Genomic DNA, 18,710 nt, shown 5'->3' with positions numbered 1-18,710 from the left:
TAAAAAATGTAGAAATTTCAAAAATCAGAATTCACAGCATTTTGTTTAAATGCTTCCCATGGGTTAATTTCTAAATCCAAGGTTTGTTTTACTAACATACATGGTGAGTAAACATTTCTGCAAAATTTCAGAATTTTTGGGGCAGCTATTTTTTTTAAATCTTATGGATGAACTCAAAAAGTTCAATCTGAGAAAATCGTAATAAAACAATTACATAAAAATTTGAAAAGTGCAACACACACACAAGAGGGAAAAAACTTTTTCATTTTCTCGATTTTCTCTTATGGTTAATAGAATATTAAATCCTTCAAAAACGCTAAGTTATTCATTTGGTGAATTTTGCAGGATTATGAAGTGACGTCATCAATTTTTAAAGTGTTATAACTTATTAATAATTTGTCAAATAAAAAAACAAAGCACTTTTCCATATTAGTTTTTCACAAGGAATCACGTATGTAATTATTGGGCAGTCGATAGTTCCTATCCTGTATAAATAATGGACAATGACATAATCACCCACTGCTGGAATATTAAATTATGATGTCCCACTAGTGGAAGCCCTAAAATCTTGGTTTGTATCTGATCTTTGAAAAGATGGGCCAGGTGTTGTGGTGGTGGTGGGTTCTGCTTGTTCAAGTTCCTCCTCAGATGCATCCACTGCAGAAAAGTTCATGTTGTCATTGATGTCAGTAGTGGGGATAGCTACATTCTCTCTTCAGACATTTTATCATCATCTTGTCTCTTCCTTCTTTCTTTTCGATTTTAATAGTTCCACTTGCTCAAGCTTCACCTTGCAGTCACCATTGTTCTGTTGCTCTTTTTCAGGATTCTTCTCTTTCAATGTATTTTTCTAACTTGGGACAACAGTGTTTAACGGGAGACAGTATCCCAAATTTAGACAAACTTTTTTTTTTTTCTACACAAGCCGAGCTCAACTTGAAAAGAATGGTGATTAAAAAAAAAGATATTGAACCAACATTCTATAGCAGGGTTGGAAAAATCCCAGGCACCATGGTGACTAAAAAATTGATATTGGCACCTAAAATTTTCTTTGTGTAATTACTAAATTACAGGCTGAGAGCAGCACAAACTGTTTGGAATTTATAGTAGCATATCTACTAACATAAAAGAGGGTCACCATGCTCTGAAAAGGTCAAATGAATTATTTTTGACCTTTTTTTTTGACAAACATTTTTTTGGCACCTGAAAAATTGTTCTGGTACCTAGACTTTTTTTGTGATTCGTCCATCCCTGTTCTATAGGGAAAACCTCATCTAACATTGCCCTAAATCAGAGAACCCTGATGTCTAAACATAACAGTGGTGCAAACCTTTGTAGTTCACTAAAAAAACTTACGGATTGTTTTAGTATATGGCTTTATTATTTCAAATTATATTCTTTATTTCTCTGTATCGTCACTAGATGGCACTGCTATCACATAATTATTATCTGTAATTTTTCCTGCCTTTTTAGTCAGTTGTTCGGTAGACACGTCACAGCCTGTTTAGGTGCCAAAAAATGACTATGATCGACGAACGCACTGATATATGGAAAACGCAAGGTTTAGAATAATATAAAAGATTTATTTAGACATGAGCAAAAGAATGACTGGCTCAAGCCCATACAACTGAACGACTGACTAAAAAGGTTGGAAAATAACATAGATAATAATTATATGATAGAGTGCCATCTAGTGTCGATACAGAGAAAGAGTATAATACAAAGAACCAAGGGCGTAGCGAGGGGGGGGGACTTGGGGGTCTGGTCCCCCCCCCAAAATGTGAGAAAATGACCGAAAAAAGGGAAAAAGATGGCCAAATCCATTGGTCCCCCCCTGAAATGAAAGTGGTCCCCCCCCGAACGAAATTTCTGGCTACGCCCCTGCAAAGAACTAAAGTTACATGCTGAAACACTGATTTTGGGGAAAAAACATGAACTTTTTATCGATCAAAACATGTTCTACACTATTGAAACTTGTGAAATATTAACACAAACAAATGTGATGATCTGCTGTAAACAACCTGCAGCAACTGTCAGGGCTACCAACGTACTAACCCTTAACTGGCATGGTGGGGTCATTTTGACCCCATGCATTCTTCATCTTGCCACCTCTAAAGAAAGGAAATGCATCTGTACCATCTTATTTTCAGTACCTTTCAAGCTAGTTGTTTACACGCATTTGACAAATATTTATGTTGTTTTTCCTACTTTTTCTTCCCTTTATATCACTGATCAAAGTTTCTTGACCCCCACCACACCACTTGCGCAAGTCTTCTTTCGTCTGATGGCCGGAGTGTCCAGATCAAAATGGTGTATTGGAAGAGTGCCAGTTTTCTCTATAACTTTTAAATTAATGGTAAAACATTGGATATTAGAGGTGAGGATTAGGATAGTGTTAATGAGTTATATGCAAGATCTGTGTGATCAATATGTCATGGTGTTGTTTGCAAGTAGCTACTGTGTTTCCAACTTAGAATACGACTAATTTTGGTGCTTGTGAAAATATAGTAAATATTATTTTAATTTGTAAATTTTATTGTCTGACTATATTTTAATCATATCTGTTAATTTTTTAGTCACATGAACATTGGGTTCAAAAAATTTAATATATAATTTTAAAAATATTTCAAATGTCATATCTCTCCATTTCTTTCGAATGTGTCTTGATAAAAGACCATTTTTGATAAAATAATTAAAGAAATTTTAAAAAGTATTTAGTGAATTGATTGATAGATGAATGAAGTCATGTAAAAAAACCCATTTATTTTATGAAAATTTCTTTTGTTGATTTTTAAAATGCATTAATATTTGCTGAGGACAAAATGACACCACGATGCCAGTTGCGCACAGAATTCAGACAGCACCAGTTAAGAGTTAAAACTAGAATGGCTGGAGCAGTCATTTTGACTGCTCATGAATTTTGAAAACGCTATAATCTTGCCAGTATTTGATGTACACACTTCATTTTTGATGACTTTTCATTATTTCTGTACTTATCTCTGTGTATAAAAATGTGAAGACATTGTGAAGGTTTTGTTCGGGAGATATCAACATTTATACCTAAAATGGCCAAGAACAGTCATTTTGACTGCTATATGTAAATTGTATGTTTCTCCTTGTGGTGGGCATTGATGTATACGTTTGCTTTTAAGTTTATTCCCTATCATTCCCTGATGGCACACGCAACACAACATATATTCACGAGTAATATACTAATAAGAAAAAATAAAATAATGCTATTCATTACATCATGTTACTGGGAAATCTAAAGAGAGTATTGACAGAGACAGTATGTATCCACAATCAAAGCCCTATATCTCATTGAGCTATAGCCTCTGTAATCATCATAGCAAGAAAAAACTGGTGGCAGATGGCAGCACTACACATAACAAGCATTACACAGAAACAAACTTCACGTCAAGTTTCGCTACGCGTACACGCACATTCCAACATTTACCAGTTTGTTAGAGGTTCCGCAAAGGAATATGGACAAGATACATGTATGGTTTAGTAGTAGTAGCCTCTGCTATCAAAGTTGAGGAAACTTTTTTTTTTCTGATCGTTCACCTGGCAAGCTTAGTTTTTGTTTTGGTTTGACATTTTATAACTCTACATGCCACCATCTGCTTTGAAAGCTTCCTAGGAAACAGGTTCATTCACAGGTACATCACATGATGCAAATATTCTGACAATGAAAATCATGATTTTCTGCTATATCTACCCGAAAGAGAAAGTAGTGATTCCAGAAGTGATTGGTCTGAATCAGATAATACTCATGAAAAAAAAAGACATGTATTTTTTTTTTAATTGCATATTCTTCATAAGTCAATTTGTAGTATGAAATTTCAATAGTGTTCTAGTTTTTTTCAATAGTGCAAAATTACAGTGACATAATAGTATGTTATCCACAGTATGCATGAACAACTATATAAAGTGAGTAAAAAAGACTGATATACATATAAAAAAAGGTGTACATCATCAAAATGGAGCAATGCATGATGTGATGTAAATGCAATGTTTATCTGTCTTTTTTCATGGTAAATCTTGTCCACAGTTGCCCTTTAATTTTTCATATTTATAGTTAGAAAGTCATTTTATGGACACCTTGTATGCTTAAGGAAAAAGCAAATTTCTTCAAAATTAACAAATTAACCATGTGGGATAAAGCTTGTTATTTATTATTGTAAAAATTCAGTGTGATTAAATATATTGCTCCAGAATGAAGCAGCAGTGAAAGTGACTGCCAGCGGCCCTTCTAGTGTTAAATCAAAATGTCCCAAGTATGGACACTTGACTGTGTGTGTGTGTGTGTGTGTGTATTTTGATTTTCAAAATCAGCCTTTTTGATTTTATTAAATGGAAATTTTACAATGCGATTTGTATTAGTATTGATTTGAATTCATTTTAGCAATGTGATTGTATAAAGCAGCTGATTTTATAAGCAGCACTTCATTACTTATTTCTGAAATACAATTAGGAAATCTCTGTTTAAAAACAAGATTTTCCTTTATTTTATTTTTCATCAATTGGTACAATACTAAACAAAAAGTGCCAAAGTAACATACCTCTTTACCTGTTGACTGACTTGTATCATTGTCCACATTGACATCCACACTGAGGAGGGATTCTGGGTAAAAAAAGAGAAGAAATATTGATTTTAAAAATACCTTTTTCTTCAAGTGTTGAGTTACTTGATTTCATTAACTTCAAGAAAAATAGTTATGTTCTTTACCAGCTGCAGAAGACAAGCGAATAAGTTCTCTGTTCAGTTCATGAACAGTATTGCTCAGTTCAATAGCTTGGATTTCAGTTTTTGGCAATTTATAGTATGCTTCAGGTAATTCAGTTTTCAAGTCCATAACATGTGACGAACATTCCCTGATCTAAAAAATATAATAAATTTTAGATTATATATATATACACAGTATATCTGTGTGCATGGGCATACACATACCAAGAAATATATTATACAATCAAACCTGTGAGAGTGGATATTGGTTATATGTATAAACTTATTGTGTGAAATTATTTTCTAGATGCATCTCCTGTTTCATACATAAATGAAAGAGAAATCAGCTAAGCAAATGCCTCTTAATTGCATAAAACCACTTAAATGAATCCTTATTCTCAGTCCAAAATTTTCAAAAATCTGCATACAATGAAAATTGCTCTTTTTTTTGAGTGAGTACAAAATTTTTCTATTCATGTTCTTGTCCACTTTATTGCAGAACACAAGCAAAGACGTTGTTTTTAGTAGAAATATACTTTTAAAAAGAGTTGTATTTTCATAAAATTGAAGCAATTTACTGTATTTTGTATAGATTGGATTGATGTGTAAAATAATTAAGTGTAAACATCACGTTAAATGTAACATCACATTAACCCTTTGCACTCGAGGCCGCTTCCGAGCGGACTAATCAGCAACTCGAAGCGTTTCGTAGCGCTTTTTGAAATAAATGTTCAAGAATATTAGACTAGGATGAGAGAAAGGTGGCAAAATGTTTGTAGCCCAGTCAGCTAAGCCATAAATCCGTTTCTGGTCATGTAAATTTTTAGTATTGGGACATTAAAAATTTGGTATCTAACCCTTAAGCTGCTGTTATGAGGCCGGAGTCGTGAACATAAAATATATAATCTTACAAGACATAGCAATGAACCAGAATGAAATAATATTCTTAGACGTGCTGCATTTTTCTAAACACCTATTTTAATTCAGGTTTAGTACTTAAGATTTGAATTACCATAACTAGTTATGGTAAATTAATCATTAAATACTCTCATTGCGAATCACAAACAAAAGATGGTCACTCACCCTTTATCTCCACCTATGAAGGTTCAATTTAATGACAATAAAAATGTTTTGCTCACTAATCATCATTGGGGCCATTTTCCTGGATCGCGAGAGAGTGTTACAGCATTTTTCAATGTGACTTTCCCCAAAAGTAACCATATTTTCTCTCTGCCTGAAAAGCACGATCAGTTCTAACTCTCAATCGGTTGAAAACTCCTCTCATTGGTTGAGTATGATCGCCTGACAACTGACAATGTTTTTATTGCATGAAGAGATTGTATTTTTTGGCCCGAAATATACTGAGAAATTGAATTTTCTGGATGTTTTTATTGGTTTGAACAGGCACATGTAAGAGTGGCGTGATGTTCCTTTGTCTGGAATGTGTTGACAAACAGCTATGGTGTAGAAAAGCTGTACATATCTTTTATATATATAAAAGCTGTGCGTCTTAAAATTTCTAAGCCAGGAAAGGAAAGAAACGAATGTGTTGTTTCTTGGTTTATATAGTGTGGTTTCTAAATATGTTAACACAAGAACCGCAGTATTTTCGGTATGCCTAGAACCACAGACACTGTCAAATTGACCCAAACCGTGAAGAAATGGTGTTTTATAACAAAAACCGGAATTTCTTTTTGGTTTTGGGTTTTTCCTTACTTTCATTCAATGTTGTTTAATTGTGTATTCGTAACGGAAAGCTATATTTGTTTATGAATATAAAATGGGCTTCAAAATTAGCTAAATAAAGATGTAATTCATTCAAAATAAGATTTAGTATACATTATTCACACTGTTCATTACAAAACTTTTTCAGTAATCCCACAATATGAGAAAGATGTAAAATAAGTATGCCAAATTAAGTATAAGAAAGTCTATAATATGATTCTGTCAAATAAGTATTGATTTCTTGAGTGGAATTTATGATGAGCAGTTTGGAGTCATTTTTTTTTCATTATTCTTGCACATTCACCGCATGTTGTAATTGCACAGCCCATGCAAAAATTAAGTTTTGTTTCCACATTTTGATGTTACCTGACATCAGATTAGTTTATTTTATTTTATACGTGAACAGTTACATGTTCAAGAGCCCACTAACGCTTCCTCTTGCGCAAGGGCAACATACATGTCCTTGCTCAAAAGATAAGATTTTAGAGAAACTGCATTCTCTCTCAAAAAATAGTTTTGGCCTTCTGTATTGCTCTATACAAAATAGAAATTTTTTTATAGTGAGATCTAGGATGTCTATATTCACAGAATATTTTCTGGCCATTTGATCGGCTACAACTTAGGCAAACTGTGTTGAATTGTAGTGTGAAATAGTTTCTGGAAGCATTTTGGGGGTTTCCAATACCAATATCAACTGTTAGATGAAGCGTGCTGAGCAGTAAAACATTTTTATCTTTTTGATAAATTTTAATAAATATCTTCCATCATAAATTTTCATTATAAAATCATTGTATTCCAGTAGCGATGTTTCATGCAACTGTAGTTTCACCATGTTCATTGCATTAGATAACATTGCTCTCTTTGATTTTGTCTCTCCCTCCCTACTAAGCTCATATTTTTTGGCTTTTAGCATTTGAGCCAGCTTCAGTGTAGTGAAAGGTGTCGGGTGAGGCATTTCTGCCATTGTTCTCAAATTTTTTGATCAGTTGCATCATGGAAATCCATTCGAAATGTATTTGACGCAAGCCAGAATTTTATTTTTCTGTGACATCGTTTGCCTACAGAAATTTCAGCTACATGTTTTTTCTAGAGTTAAGCTTTTACTTTCCCAAAACTTTTCTCGAGTCCCGTCAGAATATCAGGTATTCAAATTCACAAAGGAAAAAATACTTGGCTCTACTTGCAGTTCCTTCATTGCAAAAAAAATAATCTCCTAGAGACAATAAATTGCCTTGACTTTGAAAAACCTTTATTCTTCCTTATCTTCATTTAGAACTTTGTTTCAGAAAGTGTAACTACTTCCAAGAAAAGTATACATTCCCTTTTTCTTATAGAATAGTATGTTGGGTCAAAATGACCCAAACCGCAGTTCTAGGTATAAGTGCTTATAGCTCTGAAACAAATGTGAAGAGAATAAAATTTTCATGAATTAATATTCATATGATATGAAAAGTCACTAAATTTTTTCATCATCTGTGCTTAAGTTTTCAAAATAAATGAAAATGAAGATTGATTTGGGTCAAATTGACCCACTCTGCAGTTCTAGTGTTAAAGAGAGGGGAAATGCAATCATGACACTGCTGCCCGGGTGCATCACATCCCTTGCACCTTTGCTTAAGCTGCCCCTGGCCAGCAACATTTAATAAGCTCAAGGACTACATTATCGAATATCAATGAGGACATATTGAAGGTGTGGGCTGAGCTAGACCTACCTTTATGTGTCTTAGTGACTAAAAAAAGCATGTATTGAATACAGTAAAACCTCGTTAAGTCGTCACCCTAATAAGTCATCACTCTGGTTAAGTCGTCATTTTTCTTCAGGCCCTTCCACCTCTCATAGACAACAATGTTATTAAACTCTCATTTACTCGTTGTTATGGAAAAATTTGAGCAAGTGGAAGACTATTTTTATGGCTCCCATTTAAAAAAAGAGCTTGTTAACAAGTCGCATATGCTTAAAAGTCACCATAAAATCCTATATACCCAAACAGAACAGTTTAAGTAACAAAAGTTACGCTGGGGAAGTTCATTTGCTGACTGAGGTTTTTGGAACGTTGGGAACTGTTCAAGCTAGATCTCATTTCTGTATGGGTTCTACTGGAGAAACCGTGAGATACGCAGGCTCTGTCGCAAGAAGCAACGTAAGCACTTCAGTCCCCCCAGGGCACATCTCCGGCAAAACCAAAATTTATTGATACGTCAAAGATATGTGCAAGGAATATATGTGTGTCATAGTGCAAGGAAATCAAAAATTATGTAAATCAAATTAATCAAGTCAAAGTGCAACGGGCACGGATAATAAATAATCATAGAAAGCATGGGCTCTACTAATTTAGGGCTTGAAATTTAAACAAAATATCTTTGTTGAAAAAAATTAGACATTCTTTCCCAAGTTGAGGTCTTCTGTTTACTTTTCCCTGTCCAGGGCCCCTCCACCAAGTCAAAAGTGTTTGAGATCACTTTGTAGTTGTATCATGAACTACTGATGAAAAATTAAAATACTAAAATTAATTTTTTTTTATGTCTATGTAAAATTAATGTGCAATAGAGAGTTCTATTATGAAGAAAAGCTACTTAAATATTTAGACTAACAGTTGCTCTGTTAGTCTAAATTAAAAACTAATAGTATAAATCAAAGTGTACAGTACATTTTACCACAATAATTTAAGTAATAGGAGATAAAAAAAGGTAAAAAATTTCTATTATTTTTTCTTTCACGATCTATAAATTTTATTAATATTGTTATTTTGATTCGTACTTTAATAAATTTCATATTACTTTAAATTTATACGATTTTCACAACATTGCACATTTAAACTGACGGCATTCCACTTAAGTCGTCATAATTTTTCGATAACTTGCAGTGACGACTTATCAAGGTTTTACTGTATTTGTAGAGGAACATCTTTAATACTTTTCTTTTTGTATCACCAATTATTTTATCAGTAATACTTTGTTAATCACTGTAGTCACATGGGCTTCCCATTGTGAAAGCCAGGGTTTAAATCCATCTGCAGGAATAACACTAGGCGGCTCAAGTAGAAAGGCTTATCAAATTTTAAGGTGCAAATGTGAGCTGGCCTCCTTTGAAAAATTCTTGGCACAGTGAGTACCAAACATTATTTACATTCATTACCTTCATAAAAGTAATAAACAAATGTTAATATGAAAGTAGGATGGCAGCGCCTGAACACACAACATGCACCACACTTAAATAAATGTGCAGTAGGGTGCCACAATAATTAATTGTAACAGTCACATCTGAGATAATAATGAATTGCAGTTTCTCAGAACCTCATGATTCTCATGCAATTCTGCATATAAGACAATTTAAAATTATACCTTCAACCTAATTACAGTGAAACCTTGATATGACAATATTCATCAGCCAAGAAAAAATGTTGTAGAGGGGCTATCATTATATCGAGAAGCAACATTAATATTACGTGATTAACATTAAGCTATAGGCATCATTTCTAAATTGGCGTTGTTAGTACCAGAAAAAAAAGGTGCTTTTGAGTATTTATTCGCCACCAAAAATGTTAATTGATTAGTTGATAAACAAAATTTAGTTAGATGTATTGCTCTTGTAAAGAGGTTTATCGCAGTACATTCTGGTGTATCACAGAAAAAGTAGCGTTACCAAAAACTTCAACACTTTTGGTGATTAGAAGGTATCAAATACTGATGTTATTAGTACTGTCCTCTGAAGAACTGAAATATGTGGCGAGTTCAATAATATATTGAAGGATATTTCAGCAAAATATAAAAAAAAAACCATCATTGTAGCAGTTTTGAAATCATCTTAAAAAACATCGTTATAGAGGGGTTTATTGTTGTAAAGGATATTGGTGCATTGAAAGAAGTTTAACATTAGACTATAAGCAATTCTAAACAAAAAAAAATGATCATTGATAATTTTTGTCACACCACGGTCATTTTCTGCACACAAGGGCTAATTAGACCGGGATCTACAATTTATTGCAGATTACGAACGGCAGACTTGTTTTTTATACTCAGAGGTTGGTGCGCTAACCCCTCGATGGGGTACTCTCTGCGGTAGCAATTCTTTGCTGCGGTCAAGTTGCCGTTTTTTGTTGTACCCCTGTGTCAGGAAAGTTTTCTGATAAGGACGAACCGGGTATCGAACTCGCGACACCTTTAAACATCCTTTGGTACTTTAGGTGAGCATCTTATCGACCGGGCTACTGCGCCCCAAATATAATTGACTTTTGAAAAAATGTTGTAGAGGGATTTATATTGTTATATTGAAACTATCATTGTTGCAAGATTTCATTGTATAGAGTTATATGTTAATCATTCAAAAATATGTTTTAAACACAATATTACTTTTTAATATGCTGATTCTAGCATTTTCTAATATTTTATGCTTTTATCTTCTTTCCTGTGGACTTTTGGCAACAAATTGGGATAAATCCCAGCAAAGTGTCTCCAATACTAAAATCTCTGAATGAAAGAAATAGGGGAAAGAGACAAGGATTTCCTCATTCTTCTGTTATTGATGTATTTATCATCTTTTTCATTTATTCTGTGCTATAAACTTTTTTTGTGAGACAAACTGCTCTCTTATTCTCCTAACTTATAATGGAGTAAAGAATTGAATTGTCAGTTTGAAGAAGGAAATAGACCAAAAAACTTGCACGATGACTTTTTGCTAAAAAAAATCTTCAATCCAAATTGCATAAATTTGTTATAAGAAAAAAACAAATCTGTCTATGAGGGACAAAAATAGGGAAGGGGTTTGAAGTTTTACTGAGGTTCAAGAAAGAATCAAGTCCAGAACTCGTTACCTTCATTCTGCATTGTGACTGGAACTTCAGAACAGCAAAACGCAAAATTCGGAAGATAGATAGAATGTATACTCTGGATGGAACTTCGAGAACTGGCAGCCAGAGTACGGCAGAAAGTAGAAATGCGGCAGAAATGCCTGGAAAAACTCAATTTTTCTGTCTTAAAATATCATCAGATGAAATTTTCTTCCTCACCTAGAGATTGCTTCAGAATTCATGGATGGGCTGGTAACTAGTTTTTTCTGGAAAAACCAAGAAAAGGACATACTAAACCGACCATTTTTCCTACTAATGGAGTGTACATAAGCAAAGTCTCAATAAGCGAGAAAAAAATGCATGATAAACATATCCTCACATTCCCATGAGAAAAAAAGTTTTTGTTATGGAATAAAAATTGACTTGACTGAGATGACTCCAATCAGTGATGGTGATGGGCATAGAGAAAAACAATAATATATGTGAAACAGTATATTTTTTTATTTCTAAAGAGTAAATGAATTTAGTAGAAATCTCATTAATTTCTTCCCCCTTTTTTACTGTAATTTAAATATGGAATATTGAGGTTGCTGTCATTGCAAAAATTATTTTTATTACATTCTCTCATTCATGAGTTCGAAGAAGGAACCAAATCCACATTTTTGTCTACATTTTTCTAAAGTAATGATTAGTAAACATGGATAATTATAGAATATGGATTCAAGTTCTGTTTTGAAGGTCAGTGAAAGTTAGGTGTCATCAGACAGATGATGAGGCAGTAAATAATACTTTAAAAGTATTTAGTTTTTTTTAAATCTTATGAATAGCTTTTTTTGTTATGGGAAACAAGTTTTTTTTTTCATTTATTCCCTTCTTCAAACTGACAGTTCAATTATTGCTGAGGTGAATAAAAAACAAATCTTTACAATTTTTTTTTTTTTTGCCAACCTTATCTTATTTTTTGTTTGCAAAAGAACTTTGTATGTGATTCTTCCCAACAGATTCGATGAGCTACAAGCGAAGTAGTTGAGAAAATACTGCAATTGTACAGCTGATTCATTTTTAAATTTCTTTTCTTTATCAGCTTTTTTTATTGCATGTTTGAGAAGAATTTATTGCTCATTGAAAATACTGCAAAATCTCTCTTATCTGAAATAACGATTTGAGGGAGAGGAAAGACTGAACCCATTCTCCGGGTACAAATAAATACTTGTCTCTGCAGAACTTAAAAAGGGCTAAAGTATAAGGGGCTTTTGTGTTAATATAGGGTTAAACATTATAGAAACGTTTTTGTTTTATTCATGTAGTCATGTGTAAATCTAATAGCAATTAATGCACAAATCATTTGCACTATTTCTTTGTTCAATGTCCCATAGGCGGAGATAGACTTGGAAGTCTGGGGGGACCACGATGATGATGTCAATTTATATATACATTACATCAGTCGACTCCACTTTTGATGCTGGGGGGGGGGCGATGCCCCCCTATATCTCCACCCATGCAATGTCCTCACATCCTGCACAGATCTTTAAATAAGCACATTTTAGAAATTGTTTGATCACTCCAGATATGGGAGATTTCATTGTATGGTGTATCGCTTGGGGGGGGGGGGTTTGCTTATCTTGTTGACCCTCTCAGTGGCATTTACGAGATAACTTGCCCTGATGCTTTATATTTTGACAAATTGCAGTATGTCTCGCCTCCTTAAAATCCTCTCATTTTGGCTATGACGAGCCCAGAGATTTCTTTAAAGCAGACTTTTTTTTCTTGGACATGTTTTCCATTCTCCCTACCTGCGAGATTGACTGCCTGTGGGCAGTCAGCTTTTGTTCTGATTTTGATAACAGAAAGAGAAAGATGTGTTTGAAATAAACTTTCTTTCCATTTGGGGAGGGGTAGTATAGGAATATGTGTACAGAATAAATAATAGAGAATGATAGAGTATTTCTCTTAAGTTTATTGTTCTCAGACTTAGGGGTGGAGGAAGCACTATCACCTGATGAAAGAAAGTTTTCTTCTTGAGAAAAAGATGAGCCATTTTACAGAGGGTTTAGAACAGTGATTCCCCACAAGGGGACAGTTTGAGTTTTTCTATGAAGACTTGGAACCATCTGAACTGCGTTTTTTTTATATCAGTTCAAATTTTTAAACAATGTCTTGATGACTTCTTATTTTTGTTTTCTCTTCCAGTGGACCTTACTCAAGCCCCTAAGGGGTTTTAATGTTTTTTGTTCCACGGGAAATTTATGCCAGTAAGATAAAGTCAGGCACCCGAGTGGTATGGATACTTGTCTACCACTGTGAAGGTTGTCGTCACAGACCCAGGTTCGAACCAAAGGAAGAATATAAATAAAATATTTTCTGTAACAAAAAAGCTTGGTGACCACCAATAAATGGTGCCTTCATTTCTGGCCGAACTCATTAATGGCAATAAATTGCAATATGTCCAGAGTTGGTGTTTGGTGAAGATAGTAAGATATAAAGTCGACTGAACCCCTGTGCCAATAAAATGAAAGCCACAAATTCCTTTAAAAAATAATATTCTGTGTATAGCAATGTAAAAACAACGAGTCAATTGTTTTCTCATCAAAGCTCACAGACCCCCTTCCCCCGAAGTCTCAGAAGAACCCTGATTATAAGAGAGAACCACTGCCTTCGTCTAAGTAAATGCAGACAGAAATAGGGAGGGGGTTTTAAAATCCCTGGTTTTAAAATTTAAGGAGGCAAAGCAAAAACTGATGGTTCATTGGTATTTATTTACATTTGAAAGAAAAAAAAGCATAAGAAACTATGAAATTTCACGGGGGGTTCCCCAAAAGAATTCCAGGGTGACATCTGGATTTCAGATATGCTCTGGTGGGATATGGTCTAAATAAGGTTGGAAAACACTGGTTCAGAGATTTCTGCTGTTCCAGTTATAATGTGTAAAGGTAAAATTTTAAAAACACTGGAAAGGGTTGAATAATATATGTTTATTATTTTCATTTTTAGCTTTTAAAATTGTATTTTTGTCTGTATAACTTCTTTTGCTGCTGACAAATTATCTAGAGTACTTTTAGTTTTTAATTGTCACATTCAACCATATAGGTCTACTATGGAGCTTTTGCTGTGTTCATGAACAATCAGTCATTTGACTAAAAGAATGATGTGTTTAGCTATAAAAACTTACATGCCGTAGTCTATTGGATGCCTCTTCAGAAGACCAAGAACGAAAATGTGCATATTTTGCTCGTTTGATATCACATTTTGAATTCTTTGAGTTCGTTCCTTGTATATGTGCGCTGTGTAATTCAGTTTCCAGTTTTACTGTAGAGACATCACGATGCAGTAGTTCCCATCTTAGCTGACAAATCTGTCTTGTCCGCTCAGCCAGAGCTTCTTCTAACTCTTTTGTCTAATAATAAACATGCTATGGCTTAAAAATACTATGCAAAGTTTTACATATGGTGTGAAAAACATATAAAAACATATTATATAAATTTATGAAAGAAAATAAAGAATGTTACAAATCAAACCTGTTTGACAAGCTGATTAGACAGATCTTGAAGTCTTTCCACTATTTTGATGTCAAAGCTTGTAGGTTGATATCTGATATTTCCTTTTTTGTTCATTTCTGTACAAAAAAAAATTGTGTATAATATCAAATTTATAATCAAAGCTTTCAAGTGATAGCCTATATATCACCCCCCCCCCCTTTTATGCCAGAGACATGAATGTGCAAATTTTCACTTTTGGGTTTATCAGCTGGTTGGATCACTTATTTTGCTATCTAAGCTTTGCCAGAAACAGGAATGGGTATCCCCTATTGTCACACATTTAAAATCATTTTTGAAAAAACTTCCATATAGAGTAATGCAGTGGTTCTTGGATTTTTTTCACCCACAGATACCCTGCCCCCAATCCATGATTCATTTGTGGCTTCCCAGAACAGTTTAGTAGATATTTTTCTCATAATAGAACCACTTCAAAGCATAAATAGGCAAACAAGTGAATATCGCCAGCTCACCAGGACACCCTTGACGAAGGTTGATGACACATCTAGGATCCGTGATGACACTTTGATCCTAGGATAACACTTTGAGAAACACTGGAGTAATGAATAGAGTAAACATTCAAATGCAGTTTTCCAAGTTCTTGAAATTTGCACATTCATATTTCTGGCATAAGGGGGATGATATAAATATACATATACAGAAGAACTTGGTTAATTTTTATATTCTAATTTTTAATAATTCGAATATTTATGAATTCGCCTTGAGTTTTCCATCTCATTCAAAATTTCATGTTTAATTCCAACTTTTTTTGAATTTCTTGGGTAATTCAAAATTGGAGGTCCTGATTTTTGTATGAGCAAATTTGGTTTTGAAAAATTCTACAAGAAGCCAGACTTTGCTTTTCTTGATGAAGTTGGACAACAAATTTTTTTAAAGGCTAATAAAAGTTTCAAAATTCTGTTTTTTTCTACTGTTTTTTTTTTTGATAATGTCCATTTTAACATTGTTCAACTGAAGTGAATCGAGACTTATGTACCACTTAATACTGATTATGCTTTCCAACTTATAGATCAAGGTGTAACATTCCAAATCTGAATCTTTTTGTCATCATTAAGAGTATGGAAAGTATTGCTAAGTTCGGATTGTGTGCAATACGTTAATCAAAGTATATTTCCTTGATAGCATATAAGAATGATAAGCAAAATTTGGGAAACAGTTTCATAACAGATGATCATGAATTGTTTCCACAAATCACAGGTTTTGAACATGGTCAAGAAAAACTGCAGTGATGCTGATTTCAGAACAGTTGAATAATGTCGCAGGTTAGATTAATTATTATAATCACAAATTATAAAAATTTTGGGAACAGTTTTTCCTAACTGATAATAAAATTTTAATTGATAATTATTATCCAATGTGAATTTTGATGATTTAGTTGCAATTCATAGTCATTTTACAGATCCAGTATAGATTAATTGGATAATTCAAATTTTAGATAATTCAAACTTTTTCTAGTAACTTTGGACTTCAAATTAACCAAGTTCAAATGTATATCGTATTGATGGGTTAACTATACTTTGATTGCTTGGGCTTTCGCCAGCTGCCTGCAACTCTCGCATTTTGCCAATCAGGTCCAGTGTCATGTGCTCTTGTTCTGCGGAATGAAATCTGAAACTGTCCTGAGAGTGAAATAATTATGATTATAAATGTGAACAAGTAATGAGCGTTTGCAAAAAAAGTTAATACTGTATTCATTTATAGAGATATTATATGTTTGCAACTCGGCCTGTTAAAATTCAAATTACAGTCGACGCTCATTTTTACGGACTTGAACAGTTAGTCTGTGGAATTAAAAGTTCATAAATGGAAAAGACGTCCATAGAAATGACATTGCTCGGTATCAAAGGGTCAGGGCAATCTCAAGAGTATTCTGGACAAAGTGATTCTACCTGGCTAGAAATGCCGGCGTAGAAATTCATATGCTTACTTTCAAAAATTTTAAGATTTCATTTACATGACCCCTCCCCCAGGTCTTGCTCGGGTGGGCCCATGCATTAATATGACACAGCAGAGGGTTAGTTTCGAAAAACGTGAGGCTCGTAAAATCGAGCGGCGACTGTATTACGCCATCCTGAAATATCTGATTATTTTTGCTAGGCACATCAGCTACTGTGCCTTCTTATCATATTGAAATATTTTGTGGCATCGTGAGAAATTGAAATGAGATGCACAACAGTCTGTGTTTTAATGGTAAAATGATGGCAAAAATCTAGTGGATAACATGCAAAATCGTTTGTGAGAGGTTATTTAGGCTAAGGGAGATGGGTGGGGTGCAAGCCTTCCCCCCCCCCCCCAGAGTCAATGACGGAGTCGATTGATCTAGAACCCCTTTATATAAGAAGGCATCTTACATTGATCTAATGCAGCAATTTGCAAAGTGAGCAATATCGCCCCCTGGTGGGTGATGGAATGGCGATAGAAGTTATGAATTTAACATAAGATCCTATGGGTTAACTTGAGTTGGGGAGCGATGAGAGAGAGAATTTCTGAAGAAAGGGGCGATGCAGTGATAAGTTTGGGAAACTATGATCTAATGTGTGTGTTTGTGTGTGTGTGTGTGTGTGTATATAAAATTAGAAGGAAATGAAAAAATACAATAAATGAAACAATGAGGAGGTAATTCTCAAGGGGGAACCCCAACATTTTCCCAAGAAGCAAAAATGCTTCTGATGATGGTAAGCCAAAGAAAGGCATAGAATTACCATCAGTTCTCCCGACATTTTTGCGAAAACAAGCTTTGAAAGTCGAGAAAAAGCAAATATGAGAAAATACAAAAATTGAGAAAAAAAAAATAGAAAGACACGAGAAATATATACGGGGTGATTATAAAAAAACTATCCCGACATATGGGCCCCTAACTATCATACCATTCACAGAAACTGAATGAAATTTTGGCATAAGGTATTTTGAGGTATGCGCTCAAGAATGATATGGAAAACAACAGTGTCACTCTAAAAGTTACGGTTACAGTAAGAAAATATCAAACGGCAACACCAAGTTTTTTGTATTGGAATGCGATCTCCATACTGAAAAACACTAAATAGCGTTGGAATGGCACCTGTAGCACGAAAATCCCCGGAGCTAGGCAAGGAAAAAGTAAAAAGGACTTTGACGTGCACCAGAGCATTAATGTTCGTTTCATTCGTCACACCGTTTCTTCGGCTGAGATACCAGCCTGATTAGTCCTCCACAAGGTCATGTGGAAAATTTGTGAAACACAATAAAATGCTTTATTTTATGCTGCTTCTCTGTCCTTATTGGTTGTCCTCACTTTTAGCCTATCTACCGCCGGTGATTTTCATGCTACAGTTACCGTTCGAACGCTATTTAGTGTTTTTCACAATGGAGATCACATTCCAATACAAAAAACTTGGTGTTGCCATTTGATATTTTCGAAATTTTCTCACTGTAACCGTAACTGTTAGAGTGACACTGTTGTTTTCCATATCATTCTTGAGCGCATACATCAAAATACCTTATGCCAAAATTTCATTCAGTTTCTGTGAATGGTATGATAGTTAGGGGCCCATATGTCGGGATAGTTTTTTTATAATCACCCTGTATATATGTTTCTTTCAAATCTTAAACGGATGAGCTCAAAAACCGCAAATTTGTGAAAATCGCGCACATTATCAGCAACAATAGTTTTTTTTCAATTTTTGTATTTTCTTATATTTGCTTTTTTTTCGACTTCCATAGCTTGTTTTCGCAAAAATATCGGGAACTGATGGTAATTCTATGTCTTTCAATTGGCTTACCATCATCAGAAACATTTTTGCTTCTTGGGACAATGTGGGGGAAGGGGGGGGGGTTCCCCCTCGAGAACGACCTCCTCATTGTTCCATTTATTGTATTTTTTCATTTTCTTTTAATTTTTCAATTTCTAGTTATGTGCATGCATAACTGCTATGTTAT

General features: G+C 34.1%; 1 protein-coding gene across 1 annotated transcript in view; it reads right to left on the bottom strand.

The window, feature by feature from the left end:
* The window catches only part of LOC149080620 (uncharacterized), a 58,302-nt gene that overhangs the window by 10,009 nt on the left and 29,583 nt on the right, over positions 1 to 18,710 (bottom strand). The window contains exons 12-16 of the mRNA XM_089239771.1: positions 16,312 to 16,414; positions 14,757 to 14,854; positions 14,411 to 14,635; positions 4,733 to 4,883; positions 4,566 to 4,627 (exon numbers count right to left, since the gene is read on the bottom strand). Of these exons, the coding sequence (XP_089095897.1) occupies positions 4,566 to 4,627; positions 4,733 to 4,883; positions 14,411 to 14,635; positions 14,757 to 14,854; positions 16,312 to 16,414 (639 nt within the window). The remainder of the gene's footprint in view (positions 1 to 4,565; positions 4,628 to 4,732; positions 4,884 to 14,410; positions 14,636 to 14,756; positions 14,855 to 16,311; positions 16,415 to 18,710) is intronic.

Source organism: Pholcus phalangioides, unplaced genomic scaffold (assembly GCF_987345545.1).
Source record: "Pholcus phalangioides strain wild (caught in Gottingen) unplaced genomic scaffold, Ppha-v1.0 ptg000011l_1, whole genome shotgun sequence".
Classification (NCBI taxonomy): domain Eukaryota; kingdom Metazoa; phylum Arthropoda; class Arachnida; order Araneae; family Pholcidae; genus Pholcus; species Pholcus phalangioides.
The sequence above is the reverse complement of the archived record's forward strand: the minus strand, read 5'-3'. Positions and strand labels throughout refer to the sequence as shown.